We start from the raw sequence: 26,052 nt of genomic DNA, 5'->3' as shown, positions 1-26,052 counted from the left end.
AGTGCTTGCAAATTAAATTTCAGTAAAGAGAAGTAAAATCTGAAGTTGGGACAGAAAAGAGATAGTGAATTCAAACAGCAAAAAGTGGGAGATTCTTTATTGTTTTTCTCCCCATAGTATGGTAGTGTTGACTGAAGCAGGAGTTGGTAACTCTACAGGGGGTGATAGCCATTTGTCCAGCCTACTCCTGCATAGCAGGACACACAAACACATTTTTGCTGCATCCAAAGTGACAAATCACTTCCAGCTACCATTTTAGCCAATTTTTGAGTTATCAGGCTTTTATAAACTGACTTGAGCTGGGCTTTTAATACTAGGCTGTTCGGTTTTTACGGTTTGTATATAGTATTTTAATGCATTTGATATTTTTAATGTTTAATGTTTTAACTTCATACATTGTTTTTAAATTTTCGATTTATACTTTTATTTATGCTTATATACTGTTCTCAATTGGTATTGCTTTAGATATATTGGTAGCTGCCTTGAGTCTCATTATCGGGAGAAAGGTGGGATATAAATCACACACAGCACCTATCTAAGATCTCACCATCTTTAAACAGATAGGTTACCTATTAAGGAAACATGCCTGGTCATGAGTAATCAATCATAAACAATTGATAAGAATCAGTCCCGTCTTCTCCAGATCTAGCTTTATGGCAAATGGATCTTCTTCTCTATTCTTCTTAGTATTGCTTCTGCAAACAAACCTTTGTACGGGCTAGTTTTCTTCAACGACAAGAATACTCAATTTCATTCAACCAAGAAAAAAATCAAAGAAATTTTAATGCATTTTCAAATGAAGCCCTCAGAGGTAGTTTTATACTCTTGTAGTTAACTAATATTAAAATTGCCTTTCTCTGAATTTAGCAAAAGTGCCATAAATATAAAAAACTAATCCAGTTAATTTACACTTATGACAATGCAGAATTGGATCATAAATAAAAAAGCAAAAATGCTAATTTAGAAATGTCATCAGCCACAAATAAATGTGTTCAAGAAACAAGTGTGTCAGGAATTATCGAGATAATTTTTATGTGCTTGGCCGGGGCAACAGCAGTATCATTTTAAAAAAGTAATTATCATTTAGAAATAAATATTTCAAAAGCATTAAAATGCCACAGTTATATTTCAATGTGAAAAATGTTTAAATCTATCATAGTAGTGAAAAAGCTGTTCAAACAATAGTTTTCACTTGTTAACCATTATTTGGATAGCAAATCCACACAATGTCAATGCTTTTCCCCCCCAGAGATTAACAATTTTTTACAATTCTGGTTACCAGGTTACCTGGTTATTTTTGTGAATTTGCACTAGGATCTCCTTCAAAGTAGAAAATGTGCAAAGATTTAGATAGAGCTCACAGTGAAAACACATTCAAAAAAGTAGCAGGGGATACTCTGGGACGAAGATCTGGGAGCAGACTAGATGGCTTTTATTCATGCTGTTTTAAAAATAACGAAGCTAGAATCTTACATAATTAAGGCAATCAGTTTTGAAAACTTTACTTTCCAACCTTATCTTTTGGTCATTGGGCTCCTCCATCCAAAAGTCCTTTACTAAAGTCTTACTTGTGTTGGCAGCAGCTTCAAACTGCTAAGGTGAAGGGTGAAACTGAGTTAGAGTCACCAGAGTTCAAAGACAATCATGTTTGTCTCTTTCATGTAACCAGAGATTTGAAAATATGAGTCACCCAGCATTAAGCATTTTTACATCCCATAGTTTTCAGCAGAGGAAAATTATGTATTGCTTAAGATCAACATCCCCTAGAAGAGCCAGACAATAGCACAGAATCCTACTAACAAAGAGAACTGGAAACCAAAACTGCAGTACAAACCAAAACTTCAAGGTGTAGTTTCAAGGACATTCAAGAATCCTCCTTGATGCAATGGATTCCTACTGCTATTTGTTATGAGAAACTCTCCCCAGACAATAATAAAATTATGTTTTTCCTCATTTAATGTTTTTTTTAAAAAAACACCAATTAAATAATTGAATATACATGAGAACTCATTTCATCCTCATTAGCTGAAACACTGTAAAAAGTAAAAGGGATTCTACTGTTGAATTTTCTTTCTAGGAAGAATTCATTGTTACTGAAAAGTGTGTCCATGTCTTTACAATGAAACATTTACGGTTTCAAAAGTTCCTTTCAGCAAGTGAGCGATTGCATACACATAGACGAAAGATGGCTGTGCGATTTTCTGAAATGAATTAATGTTCTGTTTTCTTCTTGTCTTTTCTTACTCTTCTGTTCTTCCCCGACTGCTTTGATAAATTTTCCTAGAGAGAGAAGGAGGGGGCTTAAATGAGCACAATATTCTTTTCTGAACAATGACAGCACAGTTTCAAGGTTAACCTTACTAGCCCCCCACCAAAAAAAGTTTGTGGAAGGGGGAGGTATTGTATGACCCCAATGAAAATTCCAGTGTTTTGAGGTTAAAGGTGAGAGTTTTGACAGGGTTTAACATTCTCAAAGAGAATTTGTACAAAGGAGAAAAAAAGATTTTCCTTGAGGAGAATCTACTCAACCACAGTATATCATTTCCGCTTTGTTACATCATGATCTAAAAGGAAAAGAGTATAGGACATTTTCTGTCTCAATACTTTATACTGTCTGGAACAAAAGAAGTACTAAAAAAAAAAGGAATAGATGTACACTCGTCCCTCCACATTTGCGGCTTTGTCTTTTGCAGTTTGATTATTCATGGATTTTTTAATATGTTCTTTCTAGGAATATCTTGACTTCCAGCGCTAATTTATGGTCGCACTGAAGGACCTAGAGAGAACACTCCACTAGGCATCTGTAGCTCCTCAATTCTATGGTCAGTGCCTGGCAGATGTTGACCACAGAGTTACACTGGAGGACTTAGAGATTCCTAGAGAGGTGTTCTCTCTGATAAAAAGAATAGTGTTTTTGTTATTTGCGGTTTTTCCACATTCACATAAGTCCTGTGTCCCTAACCCCATTGAATGTGGAGGGAATAGTGCATTGAGAATTTATGTCCTGCCCATTTTTGTCTTGACATTCAGCAGCCTTCCTTGTACATTGTACCATGTACAATGTCACTGAATGTCTACGTTGTAAGGCTAATTCTCTGTGAATTCTCAAACAAAGCTAAAGTAAAATATCCCATTCTGGTGATTAAGCAATAATAAAATTCATACTCTATTCAAGTTTAATATGCCTCTGCATCCTTGAGTGCATTCAGAATAAATCTACAGTTGTATAGTATTTTAGATTACTAAACCATCATCATATTTGTGCACATTGTCTGGAGATGAAGTGTTTAAAAGAGAAAGTGCTTTGAAAAATTCACGTGTGTATATGCCATTCTAGAGTGTTTTGTTGTGGAGTGCCTTCAAGTGTACACATGGTTAATTGTTTTATTCACCTCTGTCCTATGAGTACTTAGAAACAAGTATGTTATTAAGATGGAACCATTAACATCATTATATTAGAATAAACTTACAGCTGAATTAGTGTAGTTCTTTTCCACAAGTATATTCCTGGCACAATTGTTGATGTGTTTAAAACGATCTGGTCCAAGCAGGATACCACCATACCAGCGGGACACCACAACCAAAACATTATGGACATCCAAAATCTACAAAATAATACACTAATATTAAAATAGTACACTAGTATAATGCGCCCGTGCCAAGCACGGACTTGCCATCCACAGATTTGAGCTTCCACAGATGGCAAGCCCAGGCTTTTTAAATGGGTGCATCTGGATTTGAGCATCCATGTTTTTTGCTATCCGCGGGAAGGGGGGGGGGAGAGCACAACAGATCCCCATGAATAGCAAGGGCTGACTGTATTAACCTTTGAACTATAACTGCCCATGATTACTCTTCTGTGTTTAAGCACTTCTACTTATCAGTTCAACTGAAATAAGGTCAAGAATATTTTCAAAGAGATTCCTTTTTCATACCAATCACCGCTACAATTTGAAGCAAGCCAACTTCATAAATGATGGTTTGAGATAAGACTTGTTTCTATAAACCACAGCTAGAACTAAACACAATTTGTCCTGATTCAGATATAATTATAAACTACAGTCAATTGAATATGAACAGGGAATCTAGGGTCCAAAACACATTGCAGAAATAAGCTAGTTTGAGAGCACTTTAACTGCCCTGACTCCATGCTATGGAATTCTGGGAACTATAGTTTTGTGAGACATTTAGCCTTGTTTGTCAGAGAGCTCTGGTGCCATAATAAACTACAATTCTCGGGATTCTATAGCACTGAGCAAGGGCAGTTAAAATGGTCTCAAACTGGATTATATCTGCAGTGTGTTTTGGACCTTAAGTCTCATTCTCATAATTATACTGAAGGAGAAAAGCACAGCTCATAAGCATGCTTGGACATATCGAGACAGAGAAGTTACAATTTCATTTTTACTGACACTCTCTGTTAACTAGCTTCATAGTCTGCAACCCCAAACTTTAATATTTTCCCTGATTTTCTGTATTCTGTTCCATCACTTGACTCCCATCTGTCAAAAAAGGAATCAAACAATATTTTAAAATATGCTGTATCTTGCTATACTCACTAACAGAAATCTGCAGATTAAGTTTTAATGTTTATCCTATGGATACAAAGAAAAAGGCATTATGATATTCCAATTTGTCTCTTACCTGCATGAGATGGAGAAGACGACCACCTGCAGCTGTCTCACCATCATCTTCACAATCCTGTAAGAAAGTCTGCTTGTCTTCACAATATATTCTAAAAATTATAAGAAAGAGAGCAGAATACCTGTGTAAACAAGTCAGTTATTTTTCTACCTTTGCTGTAATCCTATAAACTGTACGTCAACAGTTTTCGTTGTTTATAAAACTTACTTTTACTCAAATGTTTCAAAATCTATTAAAAAACAACAAAATCCACACTTAGTTCTACTATGTCTAAGAGTTTGCACCCATGTGATGGAACAGAATCAACTGCATTAACCATTTTTTATCTTTTTCATCAGTACACTGCTAAAATTAATGACTCACCTATATGCATATATGTTGTGAGTAGCATTGGCTATTTTTTTATTCTTGTACAGCTCAGCAAGTACATTTTTCACCTTGAAAAACAAGAAAACAGCTATAAATATGTTTTAATCAAAGGGCTTTAAAAGCCTTATCCAGTTAATTCTTGAATATCCTAATATAGATAAATGAAAAAATATTCATGTTATAATAAATATGCATGTTTTTCTTCTTAGTATATCTTACTATCAGAGTATACTCCATAATCTGCTGATAAGGTATAATAAATTTAGACATATGGGTGATTTGAAAGTGACACTGGATTTAAAAGAAGATACCAGTGAGTAATTGTGTTCAGGATGAAAGGTTGGACATGCAAAATATTTAAGATACAGTGGGCCCTTGGTATACGCGGGGGATCCGTACTGGACCCCCCCCCCCGCATATACCAAAATCCGCATATGCTCAAGTCCCATTTGTCCCAATGGCAGCGCGTGTGCACACGTGCCGCCATTGGGACAAATGTTCCTGCCCCCGGCCTCCCCTCCCTCGCTTCCTCCTCCCTTCCCTCCCTGCCTCCCTCCCTTCCCTTCCCCTTACTTACCTTTAAAGTCTTGGCGCAGTGGCTTGACCTCCGCCGCCGCTGCGGGGGAAGCCAGGTGGCGGCAGCGGAGGCCAAGCCTCGGCTTCCTCGCCGCCTCCGTGAAAGGGCGTGATGGCGGTGCTAGAGGCCTCTTGGCCCCCAACAGCACCGCCACCGGGCCTTTCCCACGGTGGTGGCGAGGAAGCAGGGCTGCCGCACCGGAGGCCTTCAAGGCCTCCCGCGCTGGCATCCGGCCTCCTCCATGCCTCCGCCGCCGAAGAAGGGCTGGATACCGGTGCTGGAGGCCAAGAGGGCCCCAGCACCGACACCCGCCCCTTCCGCGGCGCTGAGGCCGGGTGACGGTGCCGGAGGCCTTGAAGGCCTCTGGCACTGCTGCCCTCCGCGCCTACTCTTAAAAAAAGGTGTGAAGGTGGGGAAGAGTAGGCGCGGAGGGCAGCAGTGCCAGAGGCCTTCAAGGCCTCCGGCACCGTCACCCGGCCTCAGCGCCGCGGAAGGGGTGGATGTCGGTGCTGGGACCCTCTTGGCCTCCACCACCAGTATCCGGCCCTTCTTTGGCGGCGGAAGCATGGAGGATGGGGCCAGGCTTCGTCCTCCTCGCCGCCGCCGCTGTTAAAGGGCCGGGTGCAGCTTGGAGGCCAAGAGGCCTCCAGGCTTCACCAGGGTATTTTGTGGCGGCGGCAGCAGCGAGGAGGACGAGGCCAAGCCTCTTCTCCCTCGCGGCCTCGGCCTCCACCACCACAAAACGGCTGGGTGCTGCTCCTGGAGGCCAAGAGACCTCCAGGCTGCATCCGGCCCTTGTACAGTGGCGGCGGCGGCGAGGAGGACGAGGTCAACCTTCGTCCTCCTCGCCGCCGCTGCCACAATGAAAGTGCCGGGTGCAGCCTGGAGGTCTCTTGGCCTCCAGGAGCAGCACCCGGATTTTGCCGCCGCCGCAGCAGCAACAAGAACGCGGCAGTGGCGCGGCGACCCAGGTAAGCAGGGAGGGAGGATGGGAGGGAGGGAAGGTAGGAAGGAGGGGGGAAAGAAGGGGAGGAGGGGGACTTTGTTTCCAATGGTGGACCGCTGGAAGGAGTGGATTATACCTGCTCCTTTTTGGCCCAGTTCTTCTTTCTTGGCATGGCTTCCGGCTGCGTTCAAGGCATGTGTCATCTAAACGCCATGCCCCAATGTGACCCAAAGCCAGCACTTTTTGCCTGTGTGTTTCAGGCCTCTATCCATCTGGAATGTGGCCTTCCTCTTTTCCTACTGCCTCCCATCTTAGCAAGCACTATTATCATTTCCACCGAATCATGTCTTCTCATGATATGGCCAAAGTGCAACAGTCTCAGTTTAGTCATCTTGGGTTCAAGGGATGGTTTGCTTTAGGACCCATTGATTTGTTTTTTTAGTAGCCCACAGTATCCATAGAACTCTTCTCCAGCATCACATTTCAAATGAGTTTTATTTTCTTCCTGTCAGCTTTCTTCACTGTCCAGCTTTCACAACCATACATAGAATGGGAAATACAACGGCATGGACAATTCTATTATTCAATTATACATCTTTACAGTTCAGGATCTTGTCTAGTTCCTTCATAGCTGCCCTTCCAAATGCTAGTCTTCTTCTGATTTCTTGACTGCAGTCTCCATGATTAATGACTAAGACATATGCTTGGGTTATATCACCAACTCTCAGGGGGCAGAAGGGACATCCATCAACTATATATGATCATTTTGGGAGCTGAACTTGGCAGAAAAATGGGTCCTAAACATAGGTCTGGATCCTAAATTCATCTCCCCGAACAGAACAATGTTTGTTGAATTGAACATTCCTGCATTCCCCCCTCCGTGCAGTTCCCAGTCCAACAAAAATCTGTACTTGGAATTTAGGGAAATGGATGATGTGAGATATAATAGCTGGCACCAGTAGCATATACAAACATACATCTCTTTTTGATCTATGCAGAGATTGATATTTCCTTCCTCCCTCCACACTGACCAAAGCCCCCTGAATTTGAACTCATGCCTGGTGAAAGCTGTGGGGGATTGGAGAAGCATCTGGCTACATCTCTGTAGCCAGACATGAAATGAAATGACCTCTGGAGGACCTCAAGCAGAGGATGTAATAATTTTGCATCTGGCTGCAGGGAGATAGCCAAATGCCTTTCCAATCTCCCACCACTTTCACCAGTCACAGAATGATGGTGGGGGAGAGGCTGCAATGACTCTACAGCAGATGTGGGGGTCAGTGAATTATCAACTTCACCATAGTTCTACATGGTATACTGTGCTACGCTGGATCATACAGAATTGCAGCCATTGTGTGGAAGTGCTGATGGAGCAGGAATTTGTGAGTACGTATCCTGTATACACCATTTTAAAAAGAAGGGAATCGAATATAGAAGTCACTATAAATATCAAAGTAAGATTATGGGTAGAGTAAGTAGAAACAGAGAGAAGAAGGTAAAATTGCAGACAACCAACGGTTGTAGAAGTAAAAGCATAAAAAGGAGACCCTTCAGGAACAAGAACTGCCAGCCAGGTACACAAGGACAGTTGGACTTCTGCAGTATCACAGAAGAGTAGAAAAGACCCTGGTACCTTTATAGAACAGTAAGCTGATAGATCTCAGAGAAGTAGTATTAACTGATCAACAGGGTCTTAAGGGTTTCCATGTACAGTATAAGAAAATGTAGTATGAAGTAAAAATAATAAAACCATTCATTCTTCTCACACCTTTACCTGTGCCATCCAGAAGACCTATGGCCTTCCACGCTGCCTTCTAATAGTGGTTGGCACCAGACTTATTCATACTTAAAGTAGACCAAATCAAATCAATAGGAGATATTATAGGTAACATATGCGTTTAATAGGTTTGTTCTATGTGTACATCTGAATCTAACTCTATTTGTTATATCCTATGATAATCCAAGAAACAGAAATAACATTCTTTTCCTTTTAAAAAAAATGTGGCCGCTTTCTGCCCAGCAGGCTACATAATCTAATGTGTTAATCACCAGAAATAAGCAAGACTCCTTCAATGCCTCTTTAACTCGTTTAATCTATTTTCTGCACTGCAGGCACTAAGAACTCAATAAAAAATTAGGTAACAATTTATTAGTTGTCCTTTTGCCCATATCTCTTCTAAACATAGTAACTGTTTTTCTAATCTTATCTAATCTTATCATAGCCCATTTCCCTGTACTAGATAAAATGCTATGATAAAGAAACTGTTTTAATAAACAATGCATAATTAATACCAATTTAAGCAAAACATTATTAAAGCTATGAGAGCTTGAGAAAACATGCCTGGCAAGCAAACAGCTTTTAATTCAAAAGAGTGTGTGGGGGGGTCTTTTCTCTAGAGTTATCAAAATACATCTTCAATATTTATCTTTGCTGTATTCCCATTATTTCACAGCAAATTCACTGTGAGAAACACTGCCATAGCAGACCTCAGGAAACAGTTCATAGCATCTCCAAAGAGAATTCTGCTTTGAAAACATTTTCCCCATATCACAATATCCCTTTCTAAAGGGAGAAAGCACCAAAGGAGGAGAGTGTAAACAACAAAGCATGCATATAATCAGCCAGAAATTCATTTGTAAAGACAGAACTGTTGTTCCATACTCCCCATTAGTAGGAACTGGCTTGGCACAACTTGGAATGTGTGAAAGAACAGTGCATGTCTACATAGAAGTAGCATTAAATTTGGTATAACTTACTCCAAAGTGTAATTACTAGTGGTAGTTAACTGTGACCCTACCTATGTTGACTAGCCAGCAGGGGTGGTGGAAATGGCAGTCCACCATAATCTGGAAGGCCCCACAAATTCCCCATCTGAAGTATACAATATTAGCTCTTAAATATAGCTACACTGCATGAAAGTTCCAACATTTGCATTCTCTGATCTTTGTGGATGTTGTATAAGCACAACCACAACAAACAATTCTTCTATCAGCATTACTGTTTCAATTAGAAGAGAGGGCCTGATGCAGCAAGAGAAGGGAAGGAAGAGGTTTTTTTTTTTTAAATAAAAATCCATTGGGCATTTTTAGCAGTGTAAGGGACAGACACTTATTACAACAATAAATAGTCCTTTACCTGGATTAGGATCGTATAATACACAAGTTTCCAGTCATCTGTTTCAGTCTCCCCCCTCTACATATGGAAGACTTTTGGATTTCAATGGCAAGGAACAATGAAAACAATCACTTCAGAACTATAGACAATATTTTAGAGCTATAGACAATACTTTGCTAATCCAAAACAAAGATGTGGCAGTTTTCAAACCCTCATTGCACCACATTTGGAGATTTCCTCTCAGGCAATCCTATCACCAATGTGGGTTTTCCATGGTGCTCACTACAATTACCAAGAGTGAGGGCTTTCCATGATCCTCACCTCTGGCACAATGTAAGAACTTCCTCTGTGAGGACTGTCTAAATGCCCCTATAAATGTGATCAATGGACACCACCCTTCTATATTCAATGCTGCCACCACAGAAACTTTGTCTGATTCCAAGAGCTCAGTTAGTGTTTCCACTAGAGGCCAAAAGTGTATAAAAACCCCCACTAATAGTTATTTACAGAAGTGAAAAAATCAAAGCAGATTTGTTTATTATACAGTATTTAAAACACCACATACCCTATCTCGCACTCCTCTCAAACTAAACACACCAACTGAAATCTCAAACAATAGCAAACCCGCCACCAAAATTCCATCCAACCCTAGTTTAACTCAGATCTCCTAACTAACCTCCAACTGTCATTTGCCAGCCTTATGCTAATCTCTTCAAACATTCCACAAACCTGCATTCACTCCAACATTCCCTTTTCGTCCCCCTTCCAACAGCTCTTTATCTTATACAGTTGGCCCTCCATACCCATGCATTCAATCATCCATGGCTTGAAAATATTGCTCCAAAATTGATTTTGCTATTTTATATATGGGACGCTTTTTATTATCCCACTGTATATAATTGGACGAGCATCCATGAATTTTGGTATCCACAGGGGGTCCTGGAACCAAACCACAGTGGATACCAAGGGCCTACTGTAGTAGTAATAATAATACCCCATTGTATATAATGAGACTTGAATATCTATGGATTTTGATATTTATGGGGGATCCTGGAACCAAGCAAATATCAAGGGCCCTCTGTACTCTAATATACAACTAATAAATCAAAAATCATTTGCAAATACAAAGTTATGACATCACAGAGACTACTCTCATGTGTTTATCATTAGGCACTATCAGAATATACATCTAAATGACCTACAGGTCTTTTCTAACTGCACAATTCTTTATTTATTGCTTTTCATAATCTTGTTATTTTTAATGTTTAATTGAGTACATTAAAGAACACACCATACTAAACAGAGAATAAGTTTTATTTGAATTTGCCTTACACATATGTCCCTCTGACATGAAAATATCTAATCTAGAATCATAATAAAATAATGTTTTTGAAAACAAAGGCCAACATTGATTTTTCCAACCTAGGTGCCACATTATTCACTTCAGAATTCAGAGGATTTTGATCCAAGAATAAAAACACTAGTTTCAACTCATTTCTGATCAATGAAAGTACTCTCCACAAATACTTGATACATAAATATAAACTAAATATAACTTCAGTTATAAGACTTAGAGACACCTAGCTCTTGCCTCACAAGCACATTTAGGAGGCACACTAAATTTAAGTGTCTTTTTCTTTCTCTGAATTGGCTCAAGGGATGTCAACTGATGTGAAAAATCTAAATACCCTTTTCATCTAATTGAGATATCATGACAAACTCAATTGAGATATCATGACAATACCATAAAACACTGAAGTTGGTAAAAAAATAATATACCCAGGTGGAAGAGGAAGATGGACCACACTAGGCTAGGACTGGAAGGCAACTGTGCTTTCCCAGATAGCTTTGGAGAGCCAGAATAGATAATGCCTACATCAATTTTAAAATAACTTAGCACAGAACTTTGGAGCACATATGCCTTTTCCCCCCAGAATTTGGACTATAGCTTCCACATTCCCCCAGGCACTATGGAGTCTTACTAACCTGTTTTGGGCTCACTACTGGTGCTAAATGCCCCTGGAAAGTGCTTCTTCTGTCTGTAATTGGATTTCCATGATAAATTGGAGGTAACTCTTCACCTGTAAATATGAGAATTCAGATTTCATACATTGATGGACTTGCATACCACCTTTCTAGCAGATTCAGAAAGCCTGCTAAATTAATCTTCCTCTCCATCACAGAAGTATGATCAGTGATGCAACCCCTCTATTTGTAGTCCTCATCATATTTTCCACCAATTTCCATATTTCTCTTCTGTTATGGCTCACTGCATGTTGGTTCCAAAAACTGATTCCCTTTTACTGGAAAAGTGTAACAAACAAAGCTAGCTGGTTCAAATGAACTGACAAACTACGATTTAGATGAAATCAGAAAAGCTGACAATATGTGAGAAGAGGAGAGCACCACAGCCAGCTCACTCTAGGCCAGGGGAAGGGAGCATCTATCCTTCAAAGACTCCCACAAGCCTTAGCACAACAGCCCTAGATAGTGAAGGATGATGGGAGCTGCAGTTCAATAAAGCTGAGAGGACTAAACATTCCCTGCTCCTGCTTTAGGCTGTTGAATGCAACAATGAATCAACTATATCTTATTCCAATAGACAAAACACTAAATATATTGGTAATATTTCCACTCAAGATACTGGTAACATCTGCTTTTGCTTCCTTCATGTAGCATAATCTCATCTCATAAAATCAATCCTATATCTTTCATGTCATTTGCCAAGTTGTTCTCTATATACAAAATGGTCCCTTGCTCTAGTCCCTTCATGCAGTTTGTGGAAGGGTGTTCAAAAAGAGCAACAGGGCTATGTCATCACCGCCACTCTGCATTTTGCCCGACATCCTGTTTAGTCCCAACTACAGTAGTCCCATTCAATCAACTGTTAAATGGTGCATCAACATGTAGGTATATCCAAATGATTCAGTGGGTCTAGTCTAGTCAAAACTAATTAGAATTTAGGCCTTTGAAAGTACACAGCTGACAAATGGAAAGTAAGGATACGTTGATCTCTATGTACATGGGCATCTATGGAATCTGGAACCCTATGCAATCAAGATTGCAGCTCCTTCACCAGTTCATAGGTCAGTGTCTAATGCATGGACGCTGGGGACAGATCGACAAAAAGCAGAAAGCCTTTCTAATATACATTTATACACATGAGATTCTCTACTCACCAAATCTTTTAGTTTTGCAAGACTCATTTCCCCCCAATTGAAGGAACCCATTATTTCCTTGTTATCCATAACATCTTTCAGAAACATAACTAGGGGAGTGAAGCCTCTGGCTGCTCAACCCCAGTCGCCTCCCAACTGGCCCAGGCCTGCAGTGACTCTGGATCAGACGCCGCAATCCTAAAGCCAGCTGCTGCCGCAGCCCTAAATGAACCACTGGCAAGGAGCAGCTTTTCGCCGCTCCTTTTTGGGACAGCTTTTCTGGGTTGGCATGCTTTCTGAGTGGCTTCTGGCCACTTTTGGGGCATGTGTCATTTGCATGTCCCACCCCGCACACAGTCAGAATAAGAATCTGGCGATTTATAATATCTTCAACACTGCTTGCAATGTATTTGGCTCTGCTTGTTATATCTACGCCAAGATTTCAATAATACGAAAAAGAACTGAAAAATGGTAAAACCAATTGAACGTACTTAATACCTTCTTGCCTTTCAGACAGATCAAAATTCACTGTTAACGTGGTGCACTCTTGTAAGGGCAGGTAATCCAGCAAAGATTCTTCATGCTCCACATCAGTTTCTTCCGTACTTTTTTTGACCTCTGGCCCTGCTGACATACAAGCAAATACTATTTCAAGAGGCTTCCTTCATAGTTTCATCTATAGCGGGCCCTTAGTATCTGCTCAGGTTTGGTGCTAGGCCCTCTGTGGATACCAAATCTCTGGATGCTCAAATCACATTAAATACAATAGCATAGTGAAATGGTATCTCTTATAGAAAATAGCAAAATCTAGATTTACTTTTGGGAATCTATATCTTTTTGGAATAGTTTCAAGCTGTGAATGGTTGAATCTGTGGATAAAGAATCTGTGGATCTGAAGAACCACAGTGATAACAACTGTGGAGAAATTAGTAGTAAAACAATTGATAGGCTGAACAAATTCTGCAAGTTGAAAATATTTCATATGACTAACACTTTAATGAACACACACACACACACACACACACACACATATATATATATATAGTTTTTTTAAAAAAAAAATGTCCACAGAACCCTAAGATCTTCAGCGGATGGTTTTCTCTAGTTCCCGCCACCATCACAGCCTTGTTTGGTGAGGACATGAGAGAAGGGCTGCTCCCAACCTTTGGAACTCCCTTTCACAGGCTGTCCCCTTCTCTGTTCTCCTTTCACCAACAGATAAAACTTCTCGTCAAGCAAGCTTTTAATACATAATTGCATCCTGGGAGGCTTCTTATTGGGGATTTTACTTGGGTATGTTTTTAACAGTTTTATATTTTTAACTTTACATTTTAAAGGATTTTACAATTTTTGTTATATTAATATGGTGTTTTAATTGTATTTTAAAATTGTATTGTTTTATTATTGTTTTTAAGCTTTTATGAGCCACCTTGGGTCCAAGTAGGCATAAATAAAATAACATGCTGTTCACATCCTTGGATGTCTGTGAATTCTGAATTTTACTTCTAGGGTACCACAGAATAGCCTGCAAATGGAATCAATTTGTCAGTTTTTCATATTTTCTATATTACTGTATTACTACTATCTTCTATATTACTAGTAGTGAAAGACGTGGCCAAGGGAAAAGCAGAAGCACCACACAAAACAATCAGTGAGTCATTGTGGTGGTTTTAAGGGACTCTGAAAAGAGGTTTCATGCAACCTTCATCCCCACCATGGTCCTAAAGTCTGATGGTTCCCCTTGTCTTTCTTGCACACCAATATTTTTTACTGAAGGCCCTTCTACCACGCCCTTTTCCCCTCACCATCCCCTTGCTGCCCCCCATTCCCTGACTGCCTCCTGGATCTTTCCATTGGCCCCATGAGGGGCATACTGTCCACTTTGGGAATCATTAGCCTTTCTGTAGCTCCACTTGCACGGTTCGGTAATTCCATCACATGATTCAGTTGCACAAAAACTGTGAAGGCTACCATAATCTTTCCTATGTTTTATCATAAACCTTACCTCTATTTCTACCAATTGTGCCACATGGCTAGACAAACAGCACAGACTGCCTAGAAACCCAGAAGGCAGCTGAAGCACATACGATTTTACTTTTCTCTTTTTCAAAATTTCTTCTGTGGTTTTAATACTGAATATTGTGTTTTAATAAATAATCAAGGGTATCCTAAGTTTAGTACATTTACCTGAATCACAAGACTGTGATTTTTCTATCAGAAACTCCCGTATCTTCTCCACCCATAAATAAAGGATACTTTCACCAAGATTCTGTCTGAAAAAAAATCATACAACCAGTTTCCTTTCAGAAAAATGTAGTCTAAATATTGTTCTTGAAATCTTAAATGAAAATAATTGGATAGTGGCCTTAAGCTGCACATGTCCAAAGTGAATTGCTTTGCTTTGGCACTTATCTCACCAAATATACAGATTCCTGAGAAAATTCATATATACCTCCCTCAAAAAATTCATGGAAGTCTAAAGATAGGATTTCGTTTGAACACTATGAAGCACAAGCTACAGTATCTGTATGTCCAGAGTAGGCCTTTTAAAATTAATTGGGCAAATAGAAATATCACTTTTGTAAGAATTTAGATGTCATCTGCTTGAATGATAATGTTAATCTACTTTTTTAAAATAATTAAGAAAAGCAGGAATCTAATACAGTTGTCCCTTCATATTCGCAGGGGATCCATTCCAGCCCTCCCCCCACAGACAAGAAAGAACACATGTCCCCAATTCCTGGCTTTTCCTATGGTGGCATGATGTGCACGGCTGCTAGTACAGACACATGCCCGCACCTTCATTAAGAATAAGGGGGCTTGCTATCAGTGGAAACTCAGTTTCAGTGTGTATGTCACTATGAGTCCAGGTTCTGAGAAAAAGAGGGATGTAAATAAAGTGAACAGAAGTTGTAACATTAATACAAAACTAATACTAGCTACTGCTGCAGTTGTTAAAATTAACAGTGTATAGATTCAGTGGAAGGAAATTGTCTCTTGGCTCCTGCCTCTGGAACTGTCATGAGAGGATATAACTCAACAGATTGCTCCTCTGTACCATCCAGAGAATTAATAATGTTTTGGTTCAGAAAACACAACTTGTTGTAATCAAAAGCAAAGGTAAAAGCTTCCAAAATCTTTATCACTGCAGTGTTCAAAGACAACATGGGAAAACACACAAAGTCAGAGTTCACTGCAGATTATTCACAAACCATATTATAGTTTAGTGTGACGTCTGAACTCAGCCACGTTTACTTGGCAAATTAAATTAAGGTCCCAGACCAGAGGACTAAAGTAGGTTCAAGTACAGAATTGATCCCTCTAGCACTAGTAATTTTAATGGAATTTATGGCCAATCTCATGGGGTTATGCCTATAAAACATTTTGTAGAAAGCAACATTCTACTGAGCTGTGTGTTTTCATTTTCTTTTGAACAGTGTGTCTAATTTATTCCTCATGAGAAGGGAGAGAAGTGTATCGAGGAAGAATTTAAGGTATGGACAGCACTGAAAGAGTCATGCAACCAATGAGTCATGCAGTCTTCCTTGTCACATGACACTGACACCACTTGGCAACAAGGGGGCTTTCAAAAGCAGCACAATGCTTTGCTGCTAGGAAAAGTGTTATAAAATTCACTAGCAGATTTTAAAGCATGCCAAAGTAGCTCTCTTTGAATGTTATCCCTTGCTCTCCTGATCATGCTATTTTAAAATACTAGATGGGAGAGCACTTACCACCGTATAAGATTATCGGTGGACAAAGGCCCTGTTCTGTAGCCCCTAGATTTTTTTTTTAAGGCCATAAGGGTTTGCTGATGAAGTTCAGCAACACGTTTCTAAATGCACTATACTCAATAGGAAAAGGAGTATATATGCACTATACCCAATGGGAACTGGACTATAGTCAATATCATACACAGTTCAGTTCCTCTCATTTTATTAGCAGTAGTCAATGTCATATTAAAGATTATTTAAATCAATTTAAGGTTCATTTTATAGTTAAATATCCGATTAATTAAAGATTTAGGAGCAGGGAATTTTAGTTGTTATTAAAGAATGGAGAAAATTAACAACTTTAATAATATATAATGAAGCATTTTTAATTAATTTCAGCTGATTTATTAATCTGGGTTTCATGTCTCTACCTGACTTTTATGTATTTTAACTAAAAACCGTAAAACAGATGAAAAGACAAAAAACAATTACTCGGCCAATTTAAAAAATGGTCTGACGCTTCATGGAAGTGGCCCATGTATAACCCACAAACTTCATTTTCAGCAAACAGTCCTGCTTCACCATACTTTTTGCACAGTTCGCCACCTGTTGGAATTATGCACAGAATAATTTATGACAGTATTCGGATTTTAAAAATATAAGTGTGAGAGGGTAAAGAAATGTGTAACTTACATATAGATTTCTTCAAGATTATTTGCTAGTTCTGCATACTCCTGTCCCTGAAGCCAAGGAGCACTGGAATAAAAATGAACATGCTTAATGAGTTATAGCCATTTGTAAAATGCTTGTAATTTAAGAGTCATAAAATCTTAAATTAGAAGAGACCACAAAGATAATCAAATCCAACATCTTGCCATGCAGGAATAAACAATTACAACACAACTAAAAGACTTTAAAACACCTAGGCTGTAATCTTGTACACAAAAGGGGGCACTCACACTGAAATCTGTGGGGTTTACTTCTGAGAGGATGCATATGAGATTGCAGTGTAAAAGTAGCAAGTTAAGAAGATGAACTCTAGATGCTCTAGCAAAGTATGGCTCGGCAGCAATTCTATCTCCCTCTTCCTGCACCAAAGTTGAGAGAGATCAATTAGAACAGTAGTGGTGAACCTATGGCATGAGTGCCAGAAGTGGCACTCAGAGCCCTCTCTGTGGGCACACACACCATCACCTCAGCACAGAGTTCACCAGAGTTTGTTACTAGGAAGTCAGAGGGACATGGCATTTGTGATAAATAAGTGGGTTTTGGGTTGCAGTTTGGGCACTCAGTTTGCCATCACTGAATTAGAAGATACAGCAAAAGTAGAGCAATTTCTTCCAGCTTTTGAACCTCATTTTGGATCCACACTTATCCTTTTTTCAATTAGTGGAAAATCTCTCCCTCCCCCCCCCCCCAAAAAAAAAAAAACATGTGCTTCCAAATGCTTCTTCCCAATTCCATCAGGAAATAATGAGCTAACCCTGGAAACATTTGGGATACATCTCCCAAAGCAGTATTCCAAATTTTAGAAAGTAATTTTAAAGCCAAACACACAAATTAATGAAATTAAAATGTCAAGTATGAAAATATAAGCTGAAAATGCTCAAAGCATCAGGGAAGGAGGGGGAGAGACAGAACTAGCATCCAGAACCAGGCAAGTGTGTTCATAGTTGAAATAAAAATGGAGAAGCTATACTTGGCTCATAGCACAAAGGCATAAAAGCTTCTGTACACAAACTCTCTGCTCCTCACACACAAGAGTGTTCAGTAGTCAAGAGTCTTGAACTCTAACTTTCAATACTTTTTGTGTGACCTTGTACAAACTGCATGTTTCATTTCATCTGTCCTCCACATGTTTTAGGATTTTCTAAATTCTTCCAAACAAAAATCTCAGGATCAGAGATGAATAACTATAACCCAAGCTGGGCAACATCCTAGGACTAAGAGAATTCACCCTTGCTTACTACAATCAAAACGCATGGGGACTATTTACCGTATATACTCATGTACAAGTCAACCTCATGTATAAGTCGAGGTCAACTTTTGGGGCCAAAAATATGGATTTTCATGACCCGTGGATAGGTCGAGGGTGTGCTCGCCTCAGCGTCTCCCTGACTAGGCTTTCCTCGCAAAAGAAGCCCAGCAACGGAGAGGCTTTTGGGCGACTGCGTGCCCTCCTCGACGTCTCCTCAGCCAGGCCCCTTCTCTGAGGAAAGGGCCTCGCCGAAGAGAGGCTTTGGGGAAGGCGATCGCCCTCCCCAGCGTCCCTTCGGCTGGGCTCCTTCCCAAGGGAAGGGGCCTCGCCAAAGGGAGGCTTCTGGGGAAGACGATCGCCCTCCCCAGCATCCCCTCAGCCGGGCTCCTTCCCAAGGGAAGGGGCCTCGCCGAAGAGAGGCTTTGGGGAAGGTGATCGCCCTCCCCAGCGTCTCCTCAGCCAGGCCCCTTCTCTGGGGAAAGCCTGGTGGAGGAGAGGCTGCAGGGCGCACGATCGTCTCCCTCGCTGGGCTTTTCCCTTCGGAGGGAGTCGAGGCTAGCGGGGCTGCAATCGGGCACACTTGCCAGCATCTCCCCAGATGGGCTATCTCTTGCAGAGGTAGCCCAGCTGGGGAGAGGCTTGGTTAAAGTACTGCACTGCCCCGTAGATAAGTCGACCCGTGATTGTGGACGCCATTTTAGGGCAAAAATTTCTCGACTTATAGTCGAGTATATACAGTACCTTTTTTTCAAGTCATACTCTGGTTGCTGACAGCTGTCAGGAGCATGATTCCATTTAAAAACAAGTCTCACAACCTTGTGCACCTTGTTCATATTTAAAGTTGTGCCAATTTTGCTATTACCCCATAGTATTTTCAGCTGCATAGTGAATTGAGCCCTGGCAGGGGCTACAAAAACACCAGAGAGGAGGCATGCTCCTATACAACTATGTGTTGCCCACTTCTGATACAATCAGTCACAAAACCAGCACATAAAAAATACCCATATTCCTCTTAGTAGTTCACTGCAACAATACCATGCACATCTTGTCTTTGCCTACTACCCCTTGCTGCAACTCCATTACCAAAAAAAAAACGCTGCAAGAAGTATGGGGTCTCACTTTTTTAATTTTTTACACTCTCTAATTTTCTTCTCCAAATCAGTAGTGCACAATCTGGACTCTTTCAACATTATTGGCTTCGGTTTCCAGAATTTCTGAGTACTGCCAAACTGGTTTGTAGTTCTAGAAGACAATGTCCAAAACCATCTGGATGAACAAAGTCTGAGAATCCTGCTTCAATTTGTTGATAGAGTTCCTACAGGTTCTTCAACATTTCTGAGGTCTATGGTGTTTCTCTAATCCCACTACACCTCTGTATCAAATACAGTGGCAGCTCCAGCCTGATTTCCAGGTCTCTCAAAAGGATACATACACACAAGGCAATTGCAGATATTCAGGTATGAACAAATTTTACTCTTGTATTTATATTGTGACAACCAACACTATTATTCAGCGCCTACACAAGTTAGCCATGTACTTGCCATTCTTCCTTTGCAGAACTTTGTACAGAAAAACTAGAAACAAACATATGGCAAAAGGAGGAAAACATCACAAAGACACCTGCATGATCTCTACTCTAAACCCCAATATCAAAGACATCCTATTGCCATGCCAGGTATACCAGAGAAAGATGAGGAAGGAGAGTTCATTAGCTATGTCAGAACAGGCACCAGCCCCTTGATGGCTGGTGGTTGGTTACAGAACACTCATGTTATGGTTCTATTGCATATCTTAACATTTTGTAATATGACACATATTTTTCATACACAAACACAATCAAGGAAGCAATTTTTTGGTTCAGCTACCAGGGTTATTTCAAAGGCGATACTCCTCATTCTCACAATGGGTCTCCTTCATATATACCATGTATGCAGGATAGACTGAATATATTTCGGAGAATGCTAATACATTCTAGACATTGGGTAGGTGTACAAAATGGGACAGAAAGCTACAGCCAGAATATCCCTTAGCTCCCTGCTAACTACTGCTATATAAATAAGCTTAATGATGATAATAGTGACATACAGCATACAGTATCATGTGATAATGATGACTTATGGGGAAATACATGAAAACACAATATTCTTGAAATGAACTACCACTTACTTAAGCTGATAAATAGGTGGAGCAGCTGTTGGATATTCAGGTGGCAGGATCACCTGAAAGAAAAATAAATTAGCCAGTAGCTGAGGGCATACATCAATACAGAATAGTTCTGAAACATATAAAACAAGTAATACTACAGCTGGTATTAGGCTACATTCATAGAAACTGAACAAATTGGAACTTGCTTGTGCATAAAATGCACAGAATTAAGATGGTAATCAACTTTTCTAACAGCTATAGAACATGGTACTTCTGTAACATACTTTAAATCTGGCTTTCTGGTTTTGCTAGTACTGTACAAGTAAGACAGCTGCCAACCTGAGTAGTAAAACCCTAGAACTAGTTTCCCAATATTACAAAGAAAAATAGTATTTTCATTAAAAATAGTTATGCAACTCTTCTGAAAGTATCCTGCTGCAAACTCGAAGGCAGATTATGTCACAGGAAACCTACCTGTAGACAGAGAGTCCACTTTGGCTCTTCCAAGCATTCACTAACTCGAATGCAGAAAATTTTCTCATCTTCATCAATAGCACACCATTCATCACCATATATAGCAGACAGGGCTTCAATTTCTTCTATCTGACAAAAAATGATGTTACATTATATTTCAATGTGCCCAGTACCATTCACATAGCTAAATAACTGCTAACAAATCATGTGACATATGGAGTATTAAAGTGTTTATCTCAAGATAGCCATAATACACTATGTCCTCCTGTATTCAACACACTGTTGCAAACTTTTTTTGTCCAGTGTAAGATTGGGTTATATGAAGCAACTACTCTTATTCCAGGACCACTTCAGTATGCTTACCCTTACATCATTTCTAAAAATCTCTGTAGTTAGACCCAAATTCTCAGTCCATGAGTAAGGGTCACAGAACCAACTGCTCCCTATTTTTTATTTATTTATCTTATTTTATTTATAGCCCACTTTTTTCACAATATGGGATGCAAGGAGGCTCAAAATATGAGTTAAAATAAGATACAGTTGGCCCTCCTTGTCCACAGATTTTTTATCCACCGATTTAAACATCTATGGTTTGAATATAGTGTGTGTATATATATATATATAGAGAGAGAGAGAGATAGGGAGGGAGAGCAAACCTTGATTTTGCCATTTTATATAAGGGACACCATTTTACTACCCCACTGTATTGTATTTAATGGGACTTGAGCATCCGTGATTTTGGTATCCACGGGAGACCTGGAACCAAACCCCACAGATACCAAGGGCCCACTGTACAATTAAAGGAATAGATAATACAGAAGTTAAAAAACAAATTAGTTATATTACAATTAATCTATAACAGTTTTTTAAAAGCCACTAAAATATAATAATTATGATTATTAATACTAGATGGGTCCTGTGGGTGCTAAGGTCAACCTATTGATCACACCAGTGCTGATTCATTTCACCTGTTTAGCAAAGAAAATGACGAATAAACCCAGATTATCAATGGGTAACTGGCATAAAAACCCTGCTCCAAGACCCACAGTAGCTAGCTGCCCCATGCATGCACAAAAACACACATGCTTCTTGTATTGTGACACTATTAAGAAAGAAACACTTCTTGGGAAAGAAGAATTATATTTTTAAAATTTATTTATTAGAGTACTTATAGCTTCATCCCTAAAGGATATCAGAGCAGCTTACAATTATTATTTTTAATTAGATGGTTCCCTGCCCTCAGGCTTACAATCTGAAAAGACAAGACACAAAAGGAGAAGGGAATGGTGGTGGGGAAGGGGATGAAGTCCAGTGGTTCTTATCTCCCTCTGAGGCCTGGACCAAGGCAGATGGACTGGAGGGAGGGCTCTTCTTAGTTCAGGCCAGGCCTGATGGAGGTGGCAGGCCTCACTCTCTCTGATGATGTAGATAGCAAAGGGAGGGCTCATCTGCTTACTTTAGGCCAGGCCTGGTAGAGCTGGAAGGCCTTATAGCCTTATCGCACCCAACTCTTCAAGAGCTGATAGTATTTAGCACCTATTCCAATCTCATTTCCCAGATGTAGAATGAGTGAAGGGACAGTTGTGGGTCACTGCCTTGGAGATGCTGGCTTTGGGTATGAGGGGCTGCTGGAAGAGGAGTGCTTTGACCCCAGGGAGGGCTCCTCTTGGGCTGGCAGCACCATCAAACCTAATTAACTGCAGAATAAAACTAACACTTCCAAAGGGGGAAAATAGCATTCATGCATAAAGGGAGTCCTGTTTGGGGGAACTGCTCCAGAGCACCTTAATGATGGACCACTGGTTAGTCTGGAAACAGTAAGAAACAACTCTGGTGTCTCCATGGTAAGAGCAGTGCTTTGCCTAAGATTTTGGCTTAACAGCTGGAGGGACACAGTGACCTAGCTTTAGTTAGATAAACACAAAGCAGATGTTTGCCCCATAGCAAAGTTAGGATCAAATTAGCACAGTCTTAATTGCAAGGGAACAATCAAGAGTTTGCTGTAATGTCCTTAACGAACTGAAACAGACATCAAGTTCCTGAGTGCCATCCAGAGAAAGGAGCAAACAAGATGCAATGGATCTCCTCTAAAGATGATATAGCAAGGTTTAACCTAAGGAAGCGATCCAATCCACATTTTGTTGCAGGTGGCATAAAGACGGCAGGATCTGCCTAAAGCTAGCAAATGCTTGTATAAGAAAAACAGCACTTGAATCAAGATCTTAATGTGCCTGTTTTATTTTACAGTGCATGTACGTACGATATCTTTGTTGTTGTTAGCTGCCTTCAAGTTGACTCCGACTCACAGCAACCCTGTGGATGAGACACTTTTAAGACTCCCTATCTTCCACTGCTCTGCTCAGGCCCTGGAAACACATGCCTGTAACTCCCCTGATTATTGTTTTTTCTAGTGATCCATGTTTTCTCATTATGTGGCCAAAGTATGACAGCCTCAATTTGATCATCTTGTGTGATCTGTTCGAGGACCCCTATGTTTGTCCTGGATATCCTCAGCACTCTTCTCCAACATCACATTTCAAATGCATTGATTTTCTTTCTGTCTGCTTCCTTGACTGTCCAACTCTCAAATCTGTACATGGCGATGGGGAATACAGTATCTACATAGCATTAATTTGACTTAATTAAATATAATTAAATATAGATAACCAGGTATCAGTTTATCCATTTAGCCACTAATTTCAACCAGGCAGGCATGTGTTGGTGTAGCAGTGAAATTTTGAAACACCAGGAGTACATCTTTGGTAGGATTCAGTCAGTTCTGCAATAAAATATATGCTTATTTATCACAGATATATTAACATATTGTACTATCATCTCTGCAAAATCCAGCCTGTGAAGAAGACACTTTCAAGCTAAATTATGCCATAAATTACATGCCATTCCTTTCCATAGGATACGACGACCAAGCAGTGCCTCAGAGAGAAGGCAATTTGGCACATTCACAAAGAACTGCTTTAACAAGAGCTGCTAGAAATGATGGCTAAATGGAGCTTCCATATTCAGACGCAGTGTACCTAGGGCTGCATCTGCACTACAGAAATAATGTAGTTTGTTACCACTTTAGCTGCTTTGGCTCAATGCTATGGAAATCTGGGGTTTGTAATTTTGCAAGCTCTTTAGCCTTCTCTGTCAGGGAACTCTGCTGCCACACAAGGTGACCAGGGGCCCTCGTTTTCCAGGATGTGTCCTACATTTCAAGCTTCTGTCCAGGAGGAATTTCAAAATGTGCTTTATCTTTAGCACGGCAAAAAAGCATGAATTTATCATGCTTTTAGCTTTTATTGGGTCACATCCTATATTTTTCTTGACTGTCCTACATTGTGATGCCTTGCCCTCCTTTGGAGTGAGGACATCTGGTCACCCTGGGTGCCACAAATAATTACAAATCCCAGGATTCCATGACAGTTAAAACTGCATTATTTCAGTTAAAGTGGTGTCAAACTGCATTTTTTTAAACAAGTGTTCTGCTTTAATATCGTAAGAACCTAATTCTGTTTTAATGCATCAGTTTTGTATTTTTTTTTTAAACTGTGAGCTGCTTTGAGTTCTAGTTTTGGGGAGGACAGTAGGATACAAATAAATGATAAAGGTAAAGGTAGTGCCTTGACATGAATGTCTCATTGTAACTGACTGTAGGACGCTCATCTCTAAGCTGAAGAGCCAGCTTTGTCCGAAGACGACTTCCAGTGCGCTGTTAGTTTCCCACCAAAGTGGTACCTATTTATATACTTGCAACAAATAAATAACAATAATAGTTTGATTCCATTGCAATTGTCACTTCTGTAGGTTTTTAACTGTACTGTGTTTTTTTTACCACAAGCCATTTTGAAATCCCAATTTTGGAGGGAAAGCAGGATACAAATAAATAAATAATAAAATAGTAATAATAATAATAATAATAATAATAATTCTGCAGTGCAGATGCAGCCTTAGGCTCCCTTTCAGGCTGCTTGTTTCAAACCACGAGCTATTCTGAGTCCCAGTTTTTTGGGGGAAAGCGGGATACAAATTAATAATAATAATATTTCTTCAGTGGAGATGTACCTTAATTGAGGCTGTTCTTTTTAAACTGTAAGCCACTCTGAGCCCCAGTTTTTATTGGGGGGGGGCTGTTAAAGCAGGATACAAATAATAATAATAATAATAATAATTCATTGCAGATGCCACCTTACACTAATTGAGGCTGTTCTTTTTAAACTGTAATTCTGAGTCCCAGTTGTTGTTGTTGTTGTTTTGTGGGGGGAGCAGGATATAAATAAAATAATAATAATAATAATTCTAAATTTTCTTCAGTGCAGATGCAGCCTTACACTCCTTGAGGCTGTCCTTTTTAAAATGTAAACCAGTCTGAGTCCCAGGTTGGCTTGTTTTTTTAGGGGAGCAGTTTACAAATAATAACAACAATAATAATACTGTAATAATAATAACAATAATAATAATTTTAAATCTTCAGTGCAGCTGCAGGTTGTCACTGATTGAGGGGGGCTTGCTGGGGGCACCCATCTTCTCACTGCTGGGCTAACTTTGCCCTGACCTTGCACGACTCGTGTTATGTTTTGCACGTGTGAATAAGACCCAGGCCCCCAAATGCCACGGCTTGCACCTCCACCCTGAACCTCTGCGCAGCCACTCACTCGCTTCTGCTCCGCTTCCGGGTCACTGGCCGCCATTTTGCATCTTTCAGAGCCACACAGGTCTCTTCCGTCTCGCCCCGCCCCTCGGAGAGAGAGAGAGAGAGAGAGAGAGAGAGAAAACCACAGTACAGTACTGTGACAATACCCAGCAGACGGGACAGTCTGCGCATGCGCGAGCGAAAGTCTTTCCTGGCTTCGTCCAACAGAGGCCCTCTCTCTCTCTCTCTCTCTCTCTCTCTCTCTCTCTCTCTCTCTCTCTCTCTCTCTCTCTCGTCGAC

The 26,052-nt window shown here is 40.1% G+C and overlaps 1 protein-coding gene across 2 annotated transcripts; it reads right to left on the bottom strand.

The window, feature by feature from the left end:
* Positions 1–904: 904 nt before the first annotated feature.
* On the bottom strand, positions 905–25,840 carry IMPACT (impact RWD domain protein). Of its 2 annotated transcripts, none has more exons than XM_089518842.1 (11): positions 25,775–25,840; positions 21,120–21,248; positions 20,667–20,719; positions 17,216–17,278; positions 14,997–15,082; positions 13,308–13,436; positions 11,638–11,732; positions 5,008–5,081; positions 4,645–4,735; positions 3,471–3,605; positions 905–2,280 (listed from the first exon to the last, which is right to left on the bottom strand). In XM_089518842.1, exons 1-11 carry the CDS (start codon positions 25,808–25,810, stop codon positions 2,212–2,214), a joined length of 960 nt encoding a protein of 319 aa, XP_089374968.1. In that variant the 5' UTR covers positions 25,811–25,840; the 3' UTR covers positions 905–2,211. The 2 variants fall into 2 exon arrangements, with proteins under 2 accessions (XP_089374968.1, XP_089374969.1); XM_089518843.1 differs by having other exon boundaries at positions 13,308–13,433.
* Between the last annotated feature and the right edge of the window lie 212 nt (positions 25,841–26,052).

The sequence above is a fragment of the Sceloporus occidentalis genome, unplaced genomic scaffold (genome assembly GCF_023333645.1).
Source record: "Sceloporus occidentalis isolate IW3139 unplaced genomic scaffold, rSceOcc1.0.p SCAF_3, whole genome shotgun sequence".
NCBI classification, from domain to species: Eukaryota; Metazoa; Chordata; class Lepidosauria; order Squamata; family Phrynosomatidae; genus Sceloporus; species Sceloporus occidentalis.
The sequence above is the reverse complement of the archived record's forward strand: the minus strand, read 5'-3'. Positions and strand labels throughout refer to the sequence as shown.

Bases quoted from the DNA above. Each gene is read 5' to 3' on its own strand.
- IMPACT (XM_089518842.1), bottom strand. From the start codon at position 25,810: ATGGCGGCCAGTGACCCGGAAGCGGAGCAGAAGCGA. The intron at 21,249-25,774 runs GTGAGTGGCTGC...ATTTTTTGTCAG, and splicing joins CGGAAGCGGAGCAGAAGCGA to ATAGAAGAAATTGAAGCCCT. The intron at 17,279-20,666 runs GTAAGTGGTAGT...TTTTTATTCCAG, and splicing joins CCACCTATTTATCAGCTTAA to TGCTCCTTGGCTTCAGGGAC.